General features: G+C 34.3%; 3 protein-coding genes across 3 annotated transcripts; all 3 read left to right on the top strand.

Moving 5' to 3' along the window:
- The first annotated feature begins 3,262 nt into the window (after positions 1-3,262).
- On the top strand, positions 3,263-6,848 carry LOC131610403 (squamosa promoter-binding-like protein 9). Its single transcript, XM_058882349.1, has 3 exons — positions 3,263-3,931; positions 5,768-5,907; positions 6,039-6,848. The coding sequence occupies exons 1-3, from the start codon at positions 3,606-3,608 to the stop codon at positions 6,620-6,622; spliced, it is 1,050 nt and encodes a 349-aa protein (XP_058738332.1). The 5' UTR covers positions 3,263-3,605; the 3' UTR covers positions 6,623-6,848.
- Positions 6,849-10,653: 3,805 nt separating this feature from the next.
- LOC131612682 (protein STRUBBELIG-RECEPTOR FAMILY 2-like) lies at positions 10,654-13,602 on the top strand. The gene is made up of 10 exons (XM_058884447.1): positions 10,654-10,755; positions 10,890-10,955; positions 11,029-11,094; positions 11,191-11,531; positions 11,783-12,054; positions 12,146-12,411; positions 12,490-12,646; positions 12,767-12,903; positions 13,019-13,175; positions 13,253-13,602. The coding sequence occupies exons 3-10, from the start codon at positions 11,045-11,047 to the stop codon at positions 13,430-13,432; spliced, it is 1,560 nt and encodes a 519-aa protein (XP_058740430.1). The 5' UTR covers positions 10,654-10,755; positions 10,890-10,955; positions 11,029-11,044; the 3' UTR covers positions 13,433-13,602.
- An 857-nt stretch (positions 13,603-14,459) lies between these two features.
- On the top strand, positions 14,460-18,011 carry LOC131610401 (outer envelope pore protein 16-3, chloroplastic/mitochondrial-like). The gene is made up of 3 exons (XM_058882348.1): positions 14,460-14,612; positions 14,949-15,287; positions 17,578-18,011. Exons 2-3 carry the CDS (start codon positions 14,957-14,959, stop codon positions 17,724-17,726), a joined length of 480 nt encoding a protein of 159 aa, XP_058738331.1. The 5' UTR covers positions 14,460-14,612; positions 14,949-14,956; the 3' UTR covers positions 17,727-18,011.
- Positions 18,012-19,341: the final 1,330 nt, after the last annotated feature.

Below are 19,341 nucleotides of genomic sequence, written 5' to 3'. Positions count from 1 at the left end.
GTTCCTTGCTCACATGTTATTCAGCGTGCTCAAGCATACACCAGGACTATTCTGTGCATATAATTGATGTGTTCAAAGTTGTTAGCGTGTTTAAGGTATATAGAGAAAGCTTCCTCGATGTTTTGACTGAAGCAAATTGGCCTCGATATGAAAGAGACACTATTTTCTACAATGACACCATGAAAAGAAAAAAGAAATGTCGCCTAAACACTACCCGCATTATAACAAAAATGGACAATATAAGGAAAAAAGGAGATGTGGTATTTGTCGCAAGAGTGTGCATGTGCGTAAAAAATGTTCAAACAGAGTTGGTATTTCTATTTAGTTATGTTTGTTGTTTTAGTTCATTGAATCACTGTCTTGTAATTTCTTTTAACAACAAAGATAAATTTTATTTAAAATTCAAATCTTCCAGCTACATCACAATAACGATTACAATAAAATAACAACTTAAAATAAAGTTACAACACAATAAAAGATTACATCAAACCACAAACTTCAAATAAAGTTACATTAAATCAACACTAACATAACATACATTGTGTTAGACTACTCGACGAAAACACCTAGAACTAGTGGATTTTAAACGCCTCGTTAACTTCTCCACTGCGAGTTGAAAACATACAATGGACATCTAAATTAATTTGTATATGATCCTAATAATATAGGTAGGTACCATCTTGTCTTGCATCCATCAAGGTAATTTATAGACAACGATATTGATAATTCAACATTCTTACACACCTCTATTTATAGAAGGTCATACCCAGATGACAGACCCTTTCTACCAAAAAAATTTTGGCGGAAAGTTGTTGAAAAATAAATAGATTTATATTCATAATAAATATGAATTTTTAAAAATATACAACAATAATTAAAATATATTACAAAAAAAATTCAAAAAAATAATTTATATTATTAAATATTTATTTATTAATTTTTATATTTAATTTATAATTTAAAACAATTAAATTTATTAAAAAAATAAAAAACAAAAAATAATAATAATAAAGGGTACTCCATCCAAGATGGTGGCCCCATGAAAGGGGACTGACACGTCACCCATCTGGGATGGAGTGTGGGTTTTTTCTTTTAAAAAAATGTGAAAAGGTGGCATGTGGAGAAACAAATTTCATAGGGTGGCATTTTGGAATATATTTTCAGAAGTGTGGCATGCAAGTCAAAATTCCTAGTTTTGGCCATGTTTGTTAGGGTTGTTCAAAACCGAACCAATCTAATAGAAAAACGTCAACCGAACCAAACTAAATCGAAACCGCAAATAAATGTTTTTGGTTAAGATGTCTTTGAGCCATTTTCTAACAAAACCGTGCAGTTCCGTTCGATTCACGGTTTGTAGTTTTCAAAACAAACCAAATCAAACCGCATTATGTTATAAAATTTAATAAACCATTATATATATATATATATATATATATATATATATATATATATATATTAATTCTTTAGAGAAATCAACAAGTACTATATATTTTATCATATTCTTTGTATGATATTTGTTTTAATTTTCATTTCAACAAAAAAATAAAATATTATTCTTTTATAAATACTATTTTGACAAAATATATTTCTTCGTATTATTTGTATGATATTTATTTTAAGAATGTAATTTAATGTATATCTTTCTTTAGACCTAAGATAAATATGTAAGACGCAATTTTATGCATCAAATTGTAAATTTATTAAAGTGACAAGACTAAATTGATCAATCACTTCAAACTAGTAAAAGTATCATAATCAAAATTTAAACAATTTGTTGAAATCAAACTAGTGTTTACGCCTTATTCGGCTCAACACCTGGTGGACTGTGGACTGGCATGCATAGACTAATATGATGAGAAACAAACGTCTACACTTTATTAGGCTTGGCGCTTGGCGCACTGTGGTCTGTCATACATATGACGATTTGATGAGAAGGAAACATTTATGTCTATCTTATCATGCTTGACGCTTTGTGGACTATGGAATGACATGCATAGGCCGATCTGATGAGAAGAAACATCCACGCCTTATCATGCTTGACGCTTTGTGGAATGTGGACTGGCATGGATAGGCCGATCTGATGAGAAACAAATGTCAACACATTATTTGGCTCGACGTAGGATTGTGTGTGTGACCATGCCAAGTAGAGAAGGTCTAGCTCAACTCAAGCATTTGACGTGTTTAGCTCATCTTGGACATTCATGTTATTTCGGGCTTTCACTTTGATGAGATTACCCAAAATAAAGCTCCTCCTAGAGTTTTCCTATGACATGTCACGTGCCTGACATGGATGAGTGACGTAAGATGTGTGTGCTCAACTACACACTCCTATACATAAGAGTGACGTAATGTGCATTCTCAACTCCACACTCCTGCACGAAAGAATGATGTAAGATGCACATGCTCAACTCTATGCTCATGTAATGACAAATTGTGCGGACCTTAGAGATAAAGCCTAATAAATTTGGACATCACATAGAGGAGCCCATTAGGTCAAGACAAGGTGGACTTTAAAAGACAAGATTTATGAGAAAAAGAGAGAGATTGGAAGATTGAGAGAAACAATGAATTTTAACATTCCTAATTTTTTGAGAGGGTTTTTGATATTCCATCTAAGGTTTTCTATTGAATAGTTCGTCCGAAGGAACTATCTTCTATTTTACGTACGTGAACAAATACCAATTAACAACTGGTAAGGAAAAAGGAAAAAACGATAAATTGCATGACAAAGAATACAATATTCTTTCGTTGTTAGATCAATTATGCCTACGTCTTAGATCAATTATGCCTACGTCTTCAATTAGAGAACAATCGTAATTCAATATTATTATTCAAGTGAATTAATATTTACTTTATCACAAACCATACCGGGGAGAGAAAGGGCAATGGTAGCTTAAATGCTCCTCTTGATCTTGGCTTTGAGCCATATTCAGCATAGTTGAATAGATTAGGCACTGATGCTTTATTGCCTAAGAGAATCATATTCTGATGGTACCCAAAGAAGCAAACACGTAGGTATACTGGCAAAATTTGAGCTTAGTTTAAGAATAATTCTTGGACAAATACATTTGAAGACACCATTAGTATTAGGACAGCATGGTTTGGTTTTGGCCATGTTTGTGGGTTAGGGGAGTAGGGGTAGGTAAGGTATAAAAAAATAACTAAAATTTACCAAAAGTTGGCACAAAGAGAACAGTTAAACCTGTTTGGGCCTGTAATAGTTAATGCGAGAGAAATGAAAAAGGGTACTCTCTCATGCTTTATTTCCTTTCATTATTTAATTTTCTTTTGTTTCTGGGACTCCACAAACACAAAACACTACACTACAACAATCAACACTAGTCTCTTGTTCTGAGTGTACCATACGCTGCAATGCACTGAACTGGCCTCTGGCAACAACATGGCCCAACGTCAAGTCTCTCCTTTCTTCCATCTCCTCTTTTGTCTTCAACTTTACTTTTTCACTTTCATCTCTCAAACTCAAATTTATTAAACAACCACCAACCCCTACACTAGACCCCCACTCTCTCACTCTCATTTATCATCATCTACACCAATGAATACAATCTAGTTACTCATTACTCACCACCAAACCACACACACCAATGGATTCAGAAAACTCTTCTTCAGAAGAGTCCTCTCTAAATGGCTTGAAGTTTGGCCAAAGAATCTATTTTGAGGATTCATCTCTTGCAAACTCCTCTACTGCCAATGCCAATGCTAATGTTTCTTCTTCTAGTGGCTCCAAGAAAGGAAGAGGTGGTTCAGCTCAACACTCTCAACCTCCTAGGTGTCAAGTTGAGGGCTGTAAAGTAGATCTGAGTGATGCTAAAGCTTACTATTCTAGACACAAAGTTTGTAGCATGCACTCTAAGTCCCCTACTGTTACTGTTTCTGGTCTCCAACAAAGGTTTTGTCAACAGTGTAGCAGGTCTTTTTTACCTTTCTAACCTAACTCATTCTTTTTCTTATGGTAGGGTTATTAGGGTCATTTTATTTTATTTGTTTAATATTTATTTATTTATTCATTCTCCAGGTTTTATTGAATGTTTGATATATCATATGTTATCCTGTTTGGTCGGTTTATCTATAGTAGCTTTTATTATAACAATAATATTCTTTGCTTGTTTGTGTTGTTAGAACTTTTGATTGTGCTGTTGCTTTTGTCCAAGTTTGGGTTGTGTTGAATGTGTTTGGGGTGTACTTTGCTTTTTTCCTGTCTTAGCTTTAAACTGCTTATTTGAATAGTGAATAGTGTTTTCCTTTTCAGGGAATTTGATTCTTGCATCTTAGTTGTGCTAGATATATACTTAACTAGTAATTAGTTATATAAATCAAATTGTTTGATCATGTAAACATGTTTGATTTCTATTGCAAGAGTAGTTCCTTTGTTGATCTAAATGAACCCAGGGTTCTTAAGCATGCTTAATGATAATTATATGCTAATGGGAGTTTGCGAGTGGCTGCACCGTTCTATTGTATGGTCATTGGTAAAGAAAGTGTTTTGGGCTGGCCAAAATAGTTCCCACATAAGGGTAGTTTATATATACAACACTCACACTCCTCAATTCAACATGGTGTTTTTCTAAAGGAAAAAGTTATGAGGGTTCTTGCATCTAGAGCAGACAATACCTCGTAGCCGCAGTGGTGCGGGCTTGAGGTTAACAAAACATTGGCCTCGCCTATGGGAACTTGAAGTTCGCCCCGCTTAGCCTCGACTGAGGGGCAACTAAGATGTAAAAATACTCTTTTGTCGTGACGTGTTCATACACATTTTATGTCATGCTAGCTCATGTTAGTGTGCATGCATAGTGTACAATTAATTTGTTAGCACCTTGTTGAGAATGAGTACTATTGGTGTAGCTGGATAATGTAATCCAGGTCTCTTGCTTTGGTTTTGTAATTATGCATTGCTGTTCTGTTATACAATTCTAGCTTTATCTTGTGTACTTTCCTTTGTTTGACTTAGTGGTGTGGTAGAGCATGCTACTGAACATTGTAAGGGAGTGTTCAATTTTAAGAATAGTGTATTTTTCGAGGTGGATGGTTATCTGACTGAGATTTGAAGAACATGGTTTATCAATATGTGTATGTGATTCCTATATGTACTTTTGCGTAGCTGCAATAGCTTTCTTTCTGGTATTTGTTCCTAATGTAATTTGGATTTGTTTATTTGAGTTTATCTACTAATATAAACACTTTCAAGACTGTTTGGAAAAATTGATGACTTGTTTGTAAGCTGTTTTGAACTTATTAGCTTATGATAGTTAAAAACAACTAATAGCTTATGTGAAAACAATTTGACTTTGTTTTACCTTTTGTTATAAGCGAATAATAAGCTGTTTATCCAAACATTATCTTTCTGTCTTTTTGGGATTATGGCTCGTCCCGAGTTGGATATGGTTTTCTGAATGAAATATCACTCCTCGTCCTCTGATCTGTAGCAGTTAAGGTGCATGTTATGTTCCATAATTAGTGTCTAAGGTACGATGCTTGGACTCTTAGCATCTATTCGGATGATATACTGTTTAGGATTTCGGTCTCATTTGCATTTGTATTTAATGAGAAATAAAAGATTCTTCCAAGCGAATCCAACTTTTTCGGTAACAACAGCATCAGCATGTTATGTGATGCTAGTTAGCAATAGACTTGTCATGTTAACATTTCTGAAGTCTTAACCTTTGGGTAAACTTGTGCTCATTCATCTTTCTTCAACAAATGATTATTATTTAGAAATACTATAATCATTTTTCATAGCCTTTTTCAGATTTCATCAGCTTGCTGAGTTTGATCAAGGAAAAAGAAGTTGCCGCAGACGACTAGCTGGTCATAATGAGCGTCGCAGAAAGCCCCCACCCAGCTCTCTCTTATCCTCACATTTTACGCGATTTTCTTCATCTGTTTTTGGTTAGAAACTATCAGTAAAATTTCAATTTTAAATCCATCTACTATCAGTTTTTGTTGTATTGGTGATTTTCCAACTTGTACTATATTTCTGACATGCTAACAATTCAAATACTTGACACTTTTCACGACAGATAACAGCGGCGGAGGTGGCAGTTTCCTGATGGAATTTGCCTCACACCCAAAACTTAGCCTGAGAAATTCACTTCAATCATCTGGAAATCAAACCTCACCACTCGGTTGGTCTTGGCCGGGAAACTCGGAGTCGCCATCTGACAACTTTTTCTTGGAAGGTTCGGTGGGTGGGACAAGCTTCCCTGGTGCCAGGCATCCTTCCGAGGAAAGTTACACCGGAGTCACAGATTCAAGCTGTGCTCTCTCTCTTCTGTCAAATCAAACATGGGGTTCTAGAAACACAGAACCAAGTCTTGGATTGAATAACATGCTGAATTTCAACGAGACACCACCCATGACACAACTAGCTACATCTTCTCAAGGTGTAGCCATGCATCAACTTCCAAACACTTCCTGTTATTTCAAGGACATTGATGCTAGTAGCCTTTCACACGAGGTTGTTCCCGATCTTGGTCTAGGTCACATGTCGCAGCCTCTCGATAGCCAACTTCACGGCGATCTTGATCTGTCGCAGCAGGGAAGGAGGCATTATATGGATGTAGAGCACTCCAGGGCCTATGAATCTTCTCAATGGTCACTTTAATGCACTTGTTTGGTGTCAGGTTTGTAATATCATGTTTCACAATTATTGGAACTCAGAAAAATGAGAAGTTAACTAAGGCATACTTGGTTCTTTGCTAGTTTGATACTATTTTGCTTTCTTAGCCTTGCTTCATTTGTGAAACTTTCAGTCACTTTTTGAATATTTGCTGGGACAGCTGAGTTATGGGGCTTTTAAGTTGTATGAAATTGTTTGATGTGGATTTGAATTCGTAGTCATTCTGATTGCGAGACTCGCAGTGGGAATTTACTTTATGTTTGTGTTGAATGCAATGAATCATCTTAAAATCCCATCTCTTGCATCCCTATATGTCTAGCTAATAAATATAGATGAAAAATGATTAAAGATAATGTATGGATTATGATGTCCATTGTTGTTCGATGAGTACATTACATGTGATTTTGATAGTAACTGGAATTTCTTTGCTACTAAAATCCAAACATACCGTAGTATGTGATTGTTATTGTGTTGGATTGTTGTTATTATTTGATTTGCAAATGCATTAAAGTTTTAGTGCATTGCGGTTGGGAATACCGTAACACTTACACTAGTGTCTCTTTTTTGTTTGAAAAATACGTTGCCTTTTCAACTCTGAATAAGACTGCAAGTTACTAAAAAAATTGGTATTATTGATTATTATCAGCAATCTAGATACAAGTTTATGAGGTACTCAATTGGGTCAAAAAATATAAGGCTCATAGAGTGTTTATACAATCTTTATAAAAGTATTTACATATTATCAAAGGAGGTTCTCATATTTAAGTGGGATTCAAACTATGTTTTTGAGAGGTGTACATTGAGTTTTTGTCAAGCATCTTAATTTTTTAGAGGTTAAGTGTTATTAATTATGGTTCAATTATGATAATATAATTAAAAGTCCTATTTAGTTATTGTTGAGAATTTCTTTTTCCGCCGCCTTTATTGGTTCTTTCTAAAAACTAAAAAATGTTCTTAATTTTCGGAGATGCATCTCCGAACGTATAATTTTCATCCAAAATAAGCGTAAATTGTTGAGTTCCTTCCTTTCACTTTGTCAAAATTTAATTTGGAGATGTATCTTCGTATGTGGTTTAGAGTTTGTCTGCAGATACATTTTCGGATTAACCTTTTTTTCAAACTCAAGTGTTTTTCGGAGATGGATCTCCAAATGCATTCAATTGAAATATAACGCATGCTAAACCCACCCTTTTCTCCATTTTCAAAAGCTTTTGAAATACCTCTATTGGAGTTCGTGGGCGACATTCTTCCGGTCAATTTCTTAAGGAATAACACTACTTCTACTTCAATCGTTCCAATCCCAACTCATTCAATGAACATGGGATGCAGTACCCTCGCACGGTCGATCTAATTTTTAAAGCATTGTTTTGAACCATAATAGTGGTTCGATCAAAGAGTGTTTATAACTTTCAAAATTCAATGAAGTTTATATGTATTAGATTTTATTTTTATTTTTACTGATATTTTAAATTTTTTTTTTTTCATAAAAAGTGAAAATTTTATAAAAATATTTATGAGATAGTCAAAATTGAAATACGAGGGAGTCTCAATATAGGCTTGGAGAAAATAAACCAATACCAAAAGAATAAAAATACCCATCTAACAATTATCAATAATGTACTAATATGTTTTATATTGGAACCTGATGTTTTTACATAATAACTACTAACTAAGCTGATTTAACGAAAGTTCATATTTTTATTCTTGTTAAAAGTGAAATAAAATTCAAAAACATATCAAAATTGTTCTAATTTTATAACTTTAAAAACTAAAAAGTGAAAATCGTTTTTGGTGAAGTAACTCAATCCTTAATAAAATCCCCTAAGAAGACCATATGTAATAAAATGAGTATCGCTTTTTTCACCTCAGCATGAACTCCATGGAATTTTTTAGTAAAAAGCCCAATCAATCTTGTTATAGAAATAAGGCCCAGTAAGTTGTTTCGCGCCAAAACGTACCAAACTGTTGAATCGTCTTCCTCCTCCGCAACGGTCTCGGTTAGTGGACCCCACCTCACCGGAAACTAACTCCGACCGCTCAAACAATTCAAACCACCATTCTCACCACCGTCACACTTTGATTTCTCCGATCTTGATTCTATTTTCTCCTTCTTTCTTTTCTTAAGTGCAAAGAGTATTTCTAACGGTTTCTTCCAATTCTCGTGAAAATGATTCGCAACTTCCCTTACCTCCTTCTCAATCTCGTTCTCTTTTCGTCAATTTTGATTTCTCAGAGCTTGGGGTTAACTAGTCCATCTGAAGGTAACTCAGATAACTTTTCATAAACTCTTCCATTGTTCTATAACTTTATTCTTGGAAAGAGAGTTAAATTTTTAGTATCTATATCACTGTTGAATCTTTCTTCTTTCGAGGGTTTGGTAACATAGATTTTCATTCCGGTAGCTACATGCACGTGTTTAAGGAAAGTTGATCACTGAAATTTTTACATATATTGTTAAATTTTGTTGCTATTCTAGTGGATATAGATTGATTTGGCTTTTAGCTCTTTCAGTAACCCTATATTTCTTGTGATGTTTGTTTGGGTGACAGTGACTGCTCTACGGGATCTATACCAGGCTTTGAATTACTCGAATGCACTCCGTGGATGGAATGGTAGTGATCCTTGTGAGGAGTCTTGGACGGGTGTTACTTGTTCCAGATCATCCGTTATACGCCTGTAATGTACCAAATTCACCGATCAGATTTCATACTTAGTCTCTCTTTGGATTAACAGCTAAATTAAGCACTTATAGCATACGTTGTTATGTATCAGCTACTTGTGCTTAGTCTTAAAATGTTTCCGTGAACTCTGAGGAACAGTTTCACAAGTGCTTATTATGTTGGTGCATAAGCTTAAATAAGCTAATTCAAGCAGACTCTTAGATCATAATGAAATTGATAATTGTTATCCGTGTTCTCGGTCAAAATGCAGACAAATTCAAGGGCTAAACCTCACTGGGAGTCTATGCAGGCTCTATCCTCTACAGAACTTGAAGAAGCTGTGAGTGTTTGTAATTTCGTATAGCGTTAGTTTTAGATACTTATTAGAACATTTGAATTTTAGGATATGCTATTAACTAACTTGCTTCTATATTCTCGTTTTTTTTTTTTGTAGTGATGTCAGTTCAAATAACATAGTGGGTGAAATGCCATTTGGTTTAACCCCCACTGTCACTCATATGTAAGGCGACTGTTCTTCTAATTTTGTTTGCTACAGGATTGAATTTTGTGCTTGCTGATTGGCATACCTGCATGTTCAGTACTGTATTGTTCTTCTGATTATTTGTTTGCAGAAAGAATGCTTGCTTTCTTACAACTATTTGAGCGAAAATATCCCACGGGAATTTGATTCTTTGGAGATATAATGTCTTTATCAATTGAAAATAAAACATTGTTCATACTTTTTGTCTCTTTTGAGCATAATATATTATAATGATTGAGCTTTACTAGTGGCTGTGCAAGTGCAATAGTCATTTTCATCTTGTGTTGCAGGAATTTAAGCCACAATTTCTTAATTGGACCTATTGGTGACGTATTTACTGGCTTAGATAATCTCAAAGAAATGTATGGCTACTTCTCTTGGGTCTTGCGGTATTTGCATTTGATTTCAATAATATGAATAAGTGACAAAACCAGTACAAAATTCTAGGTACTTGAATCCTTGAGTTTTCTGGATCTGTGAGACCAAATCATGAATGCAAATTGAACTTTTTAAACCTTACAAAAAAGTGATAAAATAGTGGACTATAGCCTTGTAGATTATAATATATTAAAGAAAACCATTCAGCTAAAAAATAGATAAAAGCAAAACATAGATGGCTTCTCCTCTTTATTGATGTTTTTTGTTGAAGATGTGTAAAAGTTGAGAAGCACCAGAGATAGGAGTCCATCGAAAAAATATAAATATTTTGTAAGTTTCACAGATTTAAAGGGCTATGATAAAGACTGGGTTTTGAGAAAATGAGATTAACAAAATGCAGATGCTTTGACTGTTTTGTCCAAAATTCATTAAATAGAACCTCATGAAGGGTGATTTCCTTTCTTCAGGGACCTTTCATACAATAATTTCTCGGGAGATCTACCAAGATCATTTGGTTCCTTGACAAACCTTGCTAGATTGTAAACTTTTTCCTTCTCATGCCTTATTTACTCTAAACTTGATTTATGTTTCATCATATATTCAATTATTGAAGGAAGAGCTTTTTCTTATAGGGGTCGGTTGGTTTGATATGAAAATTGGTGCTTATTTGCAGGTTCTTGCAGAATAACAGATTCACTGGATCAGTCACCTACCTGGCGGAACTTCCACTTACAGATTTGTAGGATTATCTCTAACATTTTCCCAATAAATATTTACAGTTCTACTATTTGCTGATTTGTCAGTGTTGCCAGGAACATTCAAGATAATATGTTTAGTGGCCTTCTTCCACATCATTTTCAGAACATAAAAAAATTAAGGTCAGTGACAACAATTCGAGTTTGCTCTCCATATTTTATTGCATCAAACAGAAGTGGACACTTAAGATAGTAACCATCCCCTCTACCCTAAAATAGGATTGGTGGGAATAAATTCCATGCAGCGGACAACTATCCCCCATTGACTTCACCTGTGGGGACATTATCAGTTGAGCATAATATTAGTCGCCCGCCCACAACTAATACAAATGCCATCAAGAACTATGCTCCTCCCAAAGTACGTGAGCACAAGCATAAGAAGAAACAATTCGGTCCTGGAGGAATTGCTTTTATTGCTGCTGGAGGAACAATAATGGCTACAGGTGTGGCACTCCTTATTGCAATCCGGTTAAACAAACTGCATTCTCAAAGCCGGAACAAGAATTACTCAGAAAGCAATGATATCTCTATTCATTCTCATCCAACCAGTGCAAGCATAGGTAATTCATACAGAAAAGCATATGGACTGCGAGGCACTTTATAATCTATATCTTGTTTTGTCAGTTTTTTTGAGGGGACCAGAGAAAATCTTGAAAAATAATATGAATTTGCCATTGTATTGAAATTTTACATTCTGTGGGTAATAATCAAGTAGCTAGCAGCCACCCCTCTTGGCTAGGATGCCATTAGTATTTTTTTTGAATTTATTTCTAATGCTAATCATGCTCTCTTTTTGCCCCTTTGATGATAGAGGTGTCTTCTGCTGAACTAGACGACAGGCCACTTCTCCTACCTATCAACATTGCACCTCTTTTGGGTCCAATGAAATTTCCTTCCCTGCACCATAACAATGTAGAGGAAACATCAAGAAGAAGTTATTCCAAAAGAGGCAGATCTACTAGAAGGACAAAAATCTATACCATTGCGGAGCTTCAGCTGGCTACTAACTTCTTCAATGAAGGCAACCTTCTGGGAGAAGGATCTCTTGGTCCTGTTTACAAAGCTAAATTTCCTGATGGCAAAGTACAATCTCAAACTCTTTTCCAAACACTGAAATTGTCTTTTCATCACGTTTAGGTTTCAAATTAACATTTTGTTGTTGTTGTTGTTGAAGATTTTGGCCGTGAAGATCATAAACATGGCGGGTTTGTCTTACCGAGAAGAGGAAATGTTCTTGGATGTCATTTGCACAGCTTCTAAACTGAAGCACCCCAACATCATACCACTGAATGGTTACTGTTTGGAGCACGGAGAGCATCTTCTTGTTTATGATTACTTTGGAAATTTAACTCTATATGATGCTCTTCATAGTGGAGCATGTGAAACACTATCGTGGATCCAACGTCTTCGGATTGCTCTATATGTTGCTCAGGCTTTGGAGTGAGTTGCTCTAAATTTTAGAAGTAGAATCATAGTTAATGCTGTCTTAACTCTAAAAACTCATTGAAATGTTTTCAGTTATTTGCACTCAGCGTGCTGCCCGCCTGTGGCCCATGGTAATTTGAAGTCTGCCAATGTTCTACTGGATGAAAATTTGATCCCTCGTGTTGGTGACAGTAGCTTGGCAATTTTGAGACCATTGACGAAGGTTCTAGCAGCTAAAGTAATTGATAAGGTTCTGGATGCTAAAGTTATAACTTATAATTGACATTGAGCAATACTTTAATTATATATGCCTGCGTTGCTTTTATTTCATCTTTTGGATGGTTTTAAGTTGTCATTCTTTTTCATACAGGCTACTGAGACTACAATTACAGAGAGAGGCTACGCTCCATCTGACCATGGCCAAACAGGGTTCAGCAGAAGGAGAGATGTCTTTGCCTTTGGAGTATTGCTTCTGGAATTGTTAACAGGAAGGAAACCTTTCGACGGGTATATTTTTCATCCATATTGTGGTATCTCCTCTTATATATTTATGGCCACTTATAAAGGATACAAGTGTTGTTTCATTGAATGATGGCTACTATTTTCTTTCAATACATTATAGTGCCAGGCCAAGGGAAGAGCAATATCTGTCAAAATGGGCTTTCCCCAGGCTTCGTGATAGCGCGAGTTTGGAACAGATAGTAGATTCCAGTATGAAAACAACAATTTCATTCAAAGCTCTTTCTTGTTATGCTGATCTTGTTTCCCTCTGTATACAGGTATTATTAACACCTAATCTTATAATTCAAACTGAATAAGAAATTGAAAAACCTCAGTAATTGTGTGTTTTGAACAGCCTTCAAGACACCTCCGTCCCCAAATGTCTGAAGTTGTGAACTCTCTTATATCTTTATACCAAAAGTTCAACTTTGCAAAGACCAGTGTAGCAGACGGTACTGATCTATTTGAGAAGTCTCTCCGATCAGCCGACACACGCTTTAAAAGTTCGCCAACATTTAGCCATCTATCAGCTTGATGTACATCATCTGTTTGTGTCACAGAAACCAGTGATATTAATGAGCTATAAATTTGCAGTTTATGCCAGTTCCAGCACCTTTCTCTGTAAATATCCTTCTGTACAGTCCTACTACATGAGTTTTTTTTGTTTGTTTTGGAATAGTCCTACTACACACATGAGTTTTTGTTTTGAATCAATGAACATTTTGTAAAGTTCTTTTTTGTGAATATGGAAGATATGATTTTAGCTCCACCTCAAATAAATAAATAGGGAGTTGGCTTATTAGAGGGAAACATGATAATAATAGATTATTGATAATTATATTAGAAGTTTAAAATATATATACACTATAAATAATTGGTATATATGCATGAGATTGAAGTAGTAATAAACTTTATTTAAAGAACAAATTGTTTAGGAGAATCTAAATGAAAATCATTTTTAATTAGATTTAATTTATTTTTCAATTAAACTCTGGAATGCTATTCACCTGAGAATAATATTAGGATTTGGGTGGTGAGGGGAAATGTAAAAATTTGCAATTCAATAAATTTAATCGTTTTTCTTAATTTAAAACTACATTTTAAATGTTATGTTGGTCTTACTAGAACAAGAAACTATTCAAGAATAACATATCATGATATAAAATTTTATGAGATGTTTTAGATGAATTAATAAAAAAAAACACTTTCAATTTATATCTAAAAACCATATTGAAGTTAATTTATGAAAAGTTACAAGAAAATAATTTAATTTTTTTTCTGTATCAACATTTATATGAACATATTTATAATCATGTATATGATAATACATTTATGATTTAAGTTTAATTAAATCGATAACATAAACTTTTTATTTTTTTTTATTTTGACAAATATATAACCCTTTTATTCATTTCGTTTATTAAAATATTTTAATAAAATAATTACATTATTATTCTTTAATTTTGAGTGAAAAAAAAAGTTATTTTTAAGAGATCAATTTATTAATTTGCAACCCAATTTTACAATTTGAAAGACAATAAAATAAAATAAAAATACTGATTTACCATCATAAAATTTTGGAGTAAGAGGAAAAAAAAAGTTTGAAGCAAATCGTGAGTTGAGTAGTATCGGCAAAAAACGCAACGCTGCGAAGTGTGGAGGCAGCTGAGACAGAATTCGGAGTAGCTTATTAATCCCAACTCAATTTCTCTCAGGTACGCTTCCCTTTTCCCTAACCCTATCATTTCTCTCAGGTACGCTTCTCTATGCATCTTTTTAGGGTTTTCATTCTGATTCCCCTTTCAAATATGCTCTTCGATCTGAATTCTTTATCAACATCATTATCATTTTCTATTCTCCCTTTGACGAATTCCAATCTTTTTTTTTTTCAATTCGGTTTATGCTATCTCCTAAATTCAGCAAAAAGATTATCAAATCGTGCATTTTTTTTAATCAATTGTTTTTTTCCAATTAAAAACCAAAGAAAATGAAGCATTGTTCAGTAATAGTGGTTGGATCTTTTTGACTAATCTCTTTTTGTTGGTGTGCAGAGATAATAATGGACCCAGCAGAACGTAGGTACTTGGAGGATGAGGATTCATCACTCATGAAAACTTTTAAGGGTGCAACTACTGGTTTAGTTGCTGGCACTATCTGGGGCACTGTTGTTGCCACCTGGTATGACGTTCCTCGTGTCGAGAGAAGTGTTGCTCTTCCTGGGTTGTTAAGAACTTTCAAGATGATGGGCGGCTATGGAGCAACCTTTGCTGCCATAGGAGGAGTCTACATTGGTGTCGAACAGTTGGTGCAGAACTACAGGGGGAAGAGGGATCTTGTAAATGGTGCTGTTGGTGGCTTTGTTGCTGGTGCATCTATTCTCGGTTACAGAGGTATCTCTTTCGTTAATAATTATCCAAAAAATTTCATATTTTGAGATATAGATATTGAAATATTGCTACTGTCATTAAGCAGAGTGAATACTTTTTGTGGACAACGGTGTGCCTTGTATTTTTTTTCGATAATTTAATTCGGAAATGCTAGGGGGTAAGCATCATATGATGAAGGACTTTATCTAGTTCATTTTGGAAATTAGGACAATTATATGTCGGGTTTTTGCTTCTTTTTGACATGATTATCTCATTGTGCTAAATGACTGCTGGTGCTATCGATGTTTATTAGATTAACACTTGTATGATGGTTGCTGGAGTCTGTTTTCAAACTAATGCTGAGTTTGCTATGTTGCCTGTTACAGCTGTTAGGTAGTTAACTAGTTAGATAATTAGGATTCTCAACCAAGGTTGTCAAGATCGAGATCTTACTTAGGATTGTGAGGGGGGTAGTATGATCGTAAAGCATAGGATTGTAACTAGAATCATAAGATTCTACCAAACTGAGAAATTATATTAAACTATAATTGTATTAAATATATAGGGGCATATCTAGTAACAGGAATTGTGATTATAAGAAATGAGAGGAACAAACAACAGCCACTAGATCAAATACATAGCTGTGATTAAATGATTCATTAAAGAATACACATGACTGTTTAGCCCCTTTATCTTCCACATGTCTGTTTTTACTTTTTTCCAAAATTTCAAAACTTCCATTCTTCTATAGTTTAGTATCTCCAATTTGATATCTTCGGAAACTACATGTGGTATCTTGAAACCGATTGCACAGTCAAATCTTTTAACTAGTGGAAGCGATTTTTTCAACTTGAAAGTTGAAACAAACTGCTAAATCTGATGGCAGCTATTTCTTCCAACAGAGCTTTCTCTGGAAAAAAAGATCTTCTACTATTTTGCTTAAGGTCAATCAACACCTTTTTTATTTTTAATGAAAACCAACCTCTAATAAACTCCTATTTTTATTTTATGAAAATCAACCCCTACTTCTTTTGATCAAAATCAAATATCAAAATGAAATTACGGACAGGTCAACTACTGCACTTAAATGAGACATTGATCCATAAATAAAAACATTGGAGAAGAGAGGAACAGTAGTGTGCAAGAAAGAGAGGAGGTTCTGAATCATTTAATCACATGTTTATTCAATCTAATGGTTCTTATTTGTTCATCATCTCATTATTAAAACTCCTCTCACTCGATATGCTCCTTTATGTAAATATATACCAAACATGAACAAATACTATAAATGACAATATTAAAGCTAACTTAAAACTGGAATTTCATAATCAAAAGTTCCATGAATCACAATTAGCATTGACCCCTACCACCCCTTACCTACTACCAACAATCGCAGCCCATCTGAAGCGATGATAATGCACAACTAGGGAGGTACTTCAGATAATCCAAGCTGAGAAAAAACAAAGCGGAGAGCTTCTTAGGAGAGATGACTACAAAGCAACTGTAGAGAGGCTGAGAGGCGGAGAAGTAGTTGATGAGGGGGAGAGACAGCTCATAGAGATTGAGCATACCAGTGTCTTGCGTGAGAATGAGTAATTTCTAGGGTAAGAAAGTGTTAAAAGACAGGTTTCAGTAATCAAGTAGCAAATTTTACCAAGAAAAATGGAACTTGTCTCACAATCTTTCAAGCTGCCCCACCAGAATCTGATTTTACATGTGAGTTAGTTTGCCTAATGGTCGTAAGAACATAAAATTGTCTGATCCTATTATCTAACTCACGTTCTTAACAACAATGTTCCCAATCCCAACTATTAAATATATTTCTGTTGGACTGATTGGTCCGTAACAAACGGGCTACCAAATACCAATACATGTCTGGAAGAGATGGTATAGAAACAGAAATGGGGATAGAAACTCAGTTAGAGAATTGGAGGGATGTTACACAAAAAATGGATGTTTTAAAGGGATGAGTGATGGAGAGGCTGGGATCATGCAAGGTAACATGATTATGAAGGATAGATAGTGTGGGGAGTAGGGGAGGAATCCATTGGGCGGAGGGTATCGAGAGAGCGTTTGTTTTCTCTGTATTCTTATTTCTATCAGTTCCCTATATTTCATTGCTTCAGTATTCTGTAATTGGGAGTTTGCTCCCAGAGTTATTTCCATAATACTTTTGTGAAATACTATATTCTATCATATACATTGAATTCAGTCAATGCAACAGTAATGGACTGCTCTATGTGGTGGAATGAGTTTATTGCGTTAGATCTCATTGCTTTTTAACAAGCTTTGCGTGCTGTTGATTATACTGTAGGAAGGAGCATCTCAACCGCAATTTCTGCGGGAACAGCATTGGCATTCACATCTGCAGTCCTTGATTTTGGAGGGCAGACATTAAAACATGATGAGGGGAGGGAGTATGCTGCATTAACCACAAAGAAAAGACCCAGTAACGATGCATAATTTTTAATTCATGCACCTTTATGACCAAAGACATTTCTTGTTGATTGGAGAGAGTGAATCACTCTTTGTTTAGCCGGTTGTTTGTGGAGTTGGAATTACATGCTCCGATGTCATTCCATATTTTCTTTTGTTAGTTGTTGCCGAACCGGTTAAATTTGAATAAATGTACTATGTATTTTGTTTCTAAGAGATAAGCTATAACCACACTGAAATTCCCTTGGTCCTACATACTAAATCTATTTTGTTACCATAAGATATTTGAATCAGATTGAATTGTTTGAGCTATGGGGTTCAGCCATGTTGTTTTTAATAAATATTAGCATTAGTCATTTGGTTTAATTGTGTTTGAACTAATTAAACTGACTCAGAGGTCTTGCTTATCATTGATCTATTTTTTAAAATATTGATACAAACAAGTAACGTTAAGGCCAACTCCAAGGGAGTTTTTTACCTGCGTGTATCTTCATTCAAAGGAGTATTTTTCGACGTTCTCTTTGCCATTATTTTTAGACTCCATTTTCAGTTATTGTCATAAAAAATCAGATTCATTTTAATTTATTAATTAATTCTATTTTATATTATTATTATTATTATTATTATTATTATTATTATTATTATTATTATTATTATTATTATTATTATTATTATTATTATTATTAGCGATAAGTACATAAATTAATATTTTAAATTATAATAAAATTAAATAAGAATAAAATATTAATATTTAAATTAAATTGTGAGATTTAATATAGATTCTTTATAAATAAAATATGGGTCTTGCTAACGAGTGTTTTCATGACACTCTTTAAGCATACTAAATAAAAGAAAATATTTTTTATAAAATTCAGTATTTCAATTTCCAATGCATTGAGTACACACATTTTTAAAACAATTTACAACTTTAATCACTTAAATAGTGTCCCAAGGGCACCGGTTAGTATTTCTCATAAAAATATTACTCTCTCCGTTTTTTATTATAAGTCGTTTTGGAAAAATATTTTGTATTTTAATATAAGTCGCTTTACAATTCCAATGACTAATTAATGCTATTTTTCCTATTATATCCTTAAATATTTATTATTCTCTCTCATTTCAATTATATAAACTTATCTTCTATATGCCATTAATGAAGTATAATTTTGTAGTTGCGTTCTGGTAGGGTTGTGTATGAGTCAACCAATGTAAGGGTTTGTTTATGCGAATCTTGAGACTCAGGACGAGGATGGGGTGATGGTTTCTATCGATACTCTTTAGTCTTAACCGATGGTGGTGAATGAAAATATAGGGAATCGAGAACCGGGTGAAGAAAGTCTCTATGGGAAGATATCGTACAAGAATATGGTGACGGAGGAAACATTTGGAAAGAACAACGAGATTCTAAAAATCACTCACGGGATGGGGAGATTATGGAGGAGGAAGAGATCGACGAAGAAGGCATAAGAATTAAGGAACATAAACTTGGGGATTATGAATGCCAAGAGTTTGTGTTGGTGATTTTAGTATCATCAATGTATTTTGGTAGTAATGTGATTTACTGTAGGCCGATGCAATTATGCGTTAAGCTTGAAACGAGTTAGGGGTAGTGCGGAGTGCACGCTCGTAGAGCCAAACGTGC

The sequence above is a fragment of the Vicia villosa genome, linkage group LG6 (genome assembly GCF_029867415.1).
Source record: "Vicia villosa cultivar HV-30 ecotype Madison, WI linkage group LG6, Vvil1.0, whole genome shotgun sequence".
Classification (NCBI taxonomy): domain Eukaryota; kingdom Viridiplantae; phylum Streptophyta; class Magnoliopsida; order Fabales; family Fabaceae; genus Vicia; species Vicia villosa.
The sequence above is the reverse complement of the archived record's forward strand: the minus strand, read 5'-3'. Positions and strand labels throughout refer to the sequence as shown.

Bases quoted from the DNA above. Each gene is read 5' to 3' on its own strand.
- LOC131612682 (XM_058884447.1), top strand. From the start codon at position 11,045: ATGTTTAGTGGCCTTCTTCCACATCATTTTCAGAACATAAAAAAATTA. The intron at 12,647-12,766 runs GTTCTGGATGCT...TTTTTCATACAG, and splicing joins CAGCTAAAGTAATTGATAAG to GCTACTGAGACTACAATTAC. The intron at 13,176-13,252 runs GTATTATTAACA...TGTTTTGAACAG, and splicing joins TTGTTTCCCTCTGTATACAG to CCTTCAAGACACCTCCGTCC.
- LOC131610403 (XM_058882349.1), top strand. From the start codon at position 3,606: ATGGATTCAGAAAACTCTTCTTCAGAAGAGTCCTCTCTAAATGGCTTG. The intron at 3,932-5,767 runs GTCTTTTTTACC...AGCCTTTTTCAG, and splicing joins TTTTGTCAACAGTGTAGCAG to ATTTCATCAGCTTGCTGAGT. The intron at 5,908-6,038 runs GTTAGAAACTAT...TTTTCACGACAG, and splicing joins ATTTTCTTCATCTGTTTTTG to ATAACAGCGGCGGAGGTGGC.
- LOC131610401 (XM_058882348.1), top strand. From the start codon at position 14,957: ATGGACCCAGCAGAACGTAGGTACTTGGAGGATGAGGATTCATCACTC. The intron at 15,288-17,577 runs GTATCTCTTTCG...ATTATACTGTAG, and splicing joins ATCTATTCTCGGTTACAGAG to GAAGGAGCATCTCAACCGCA.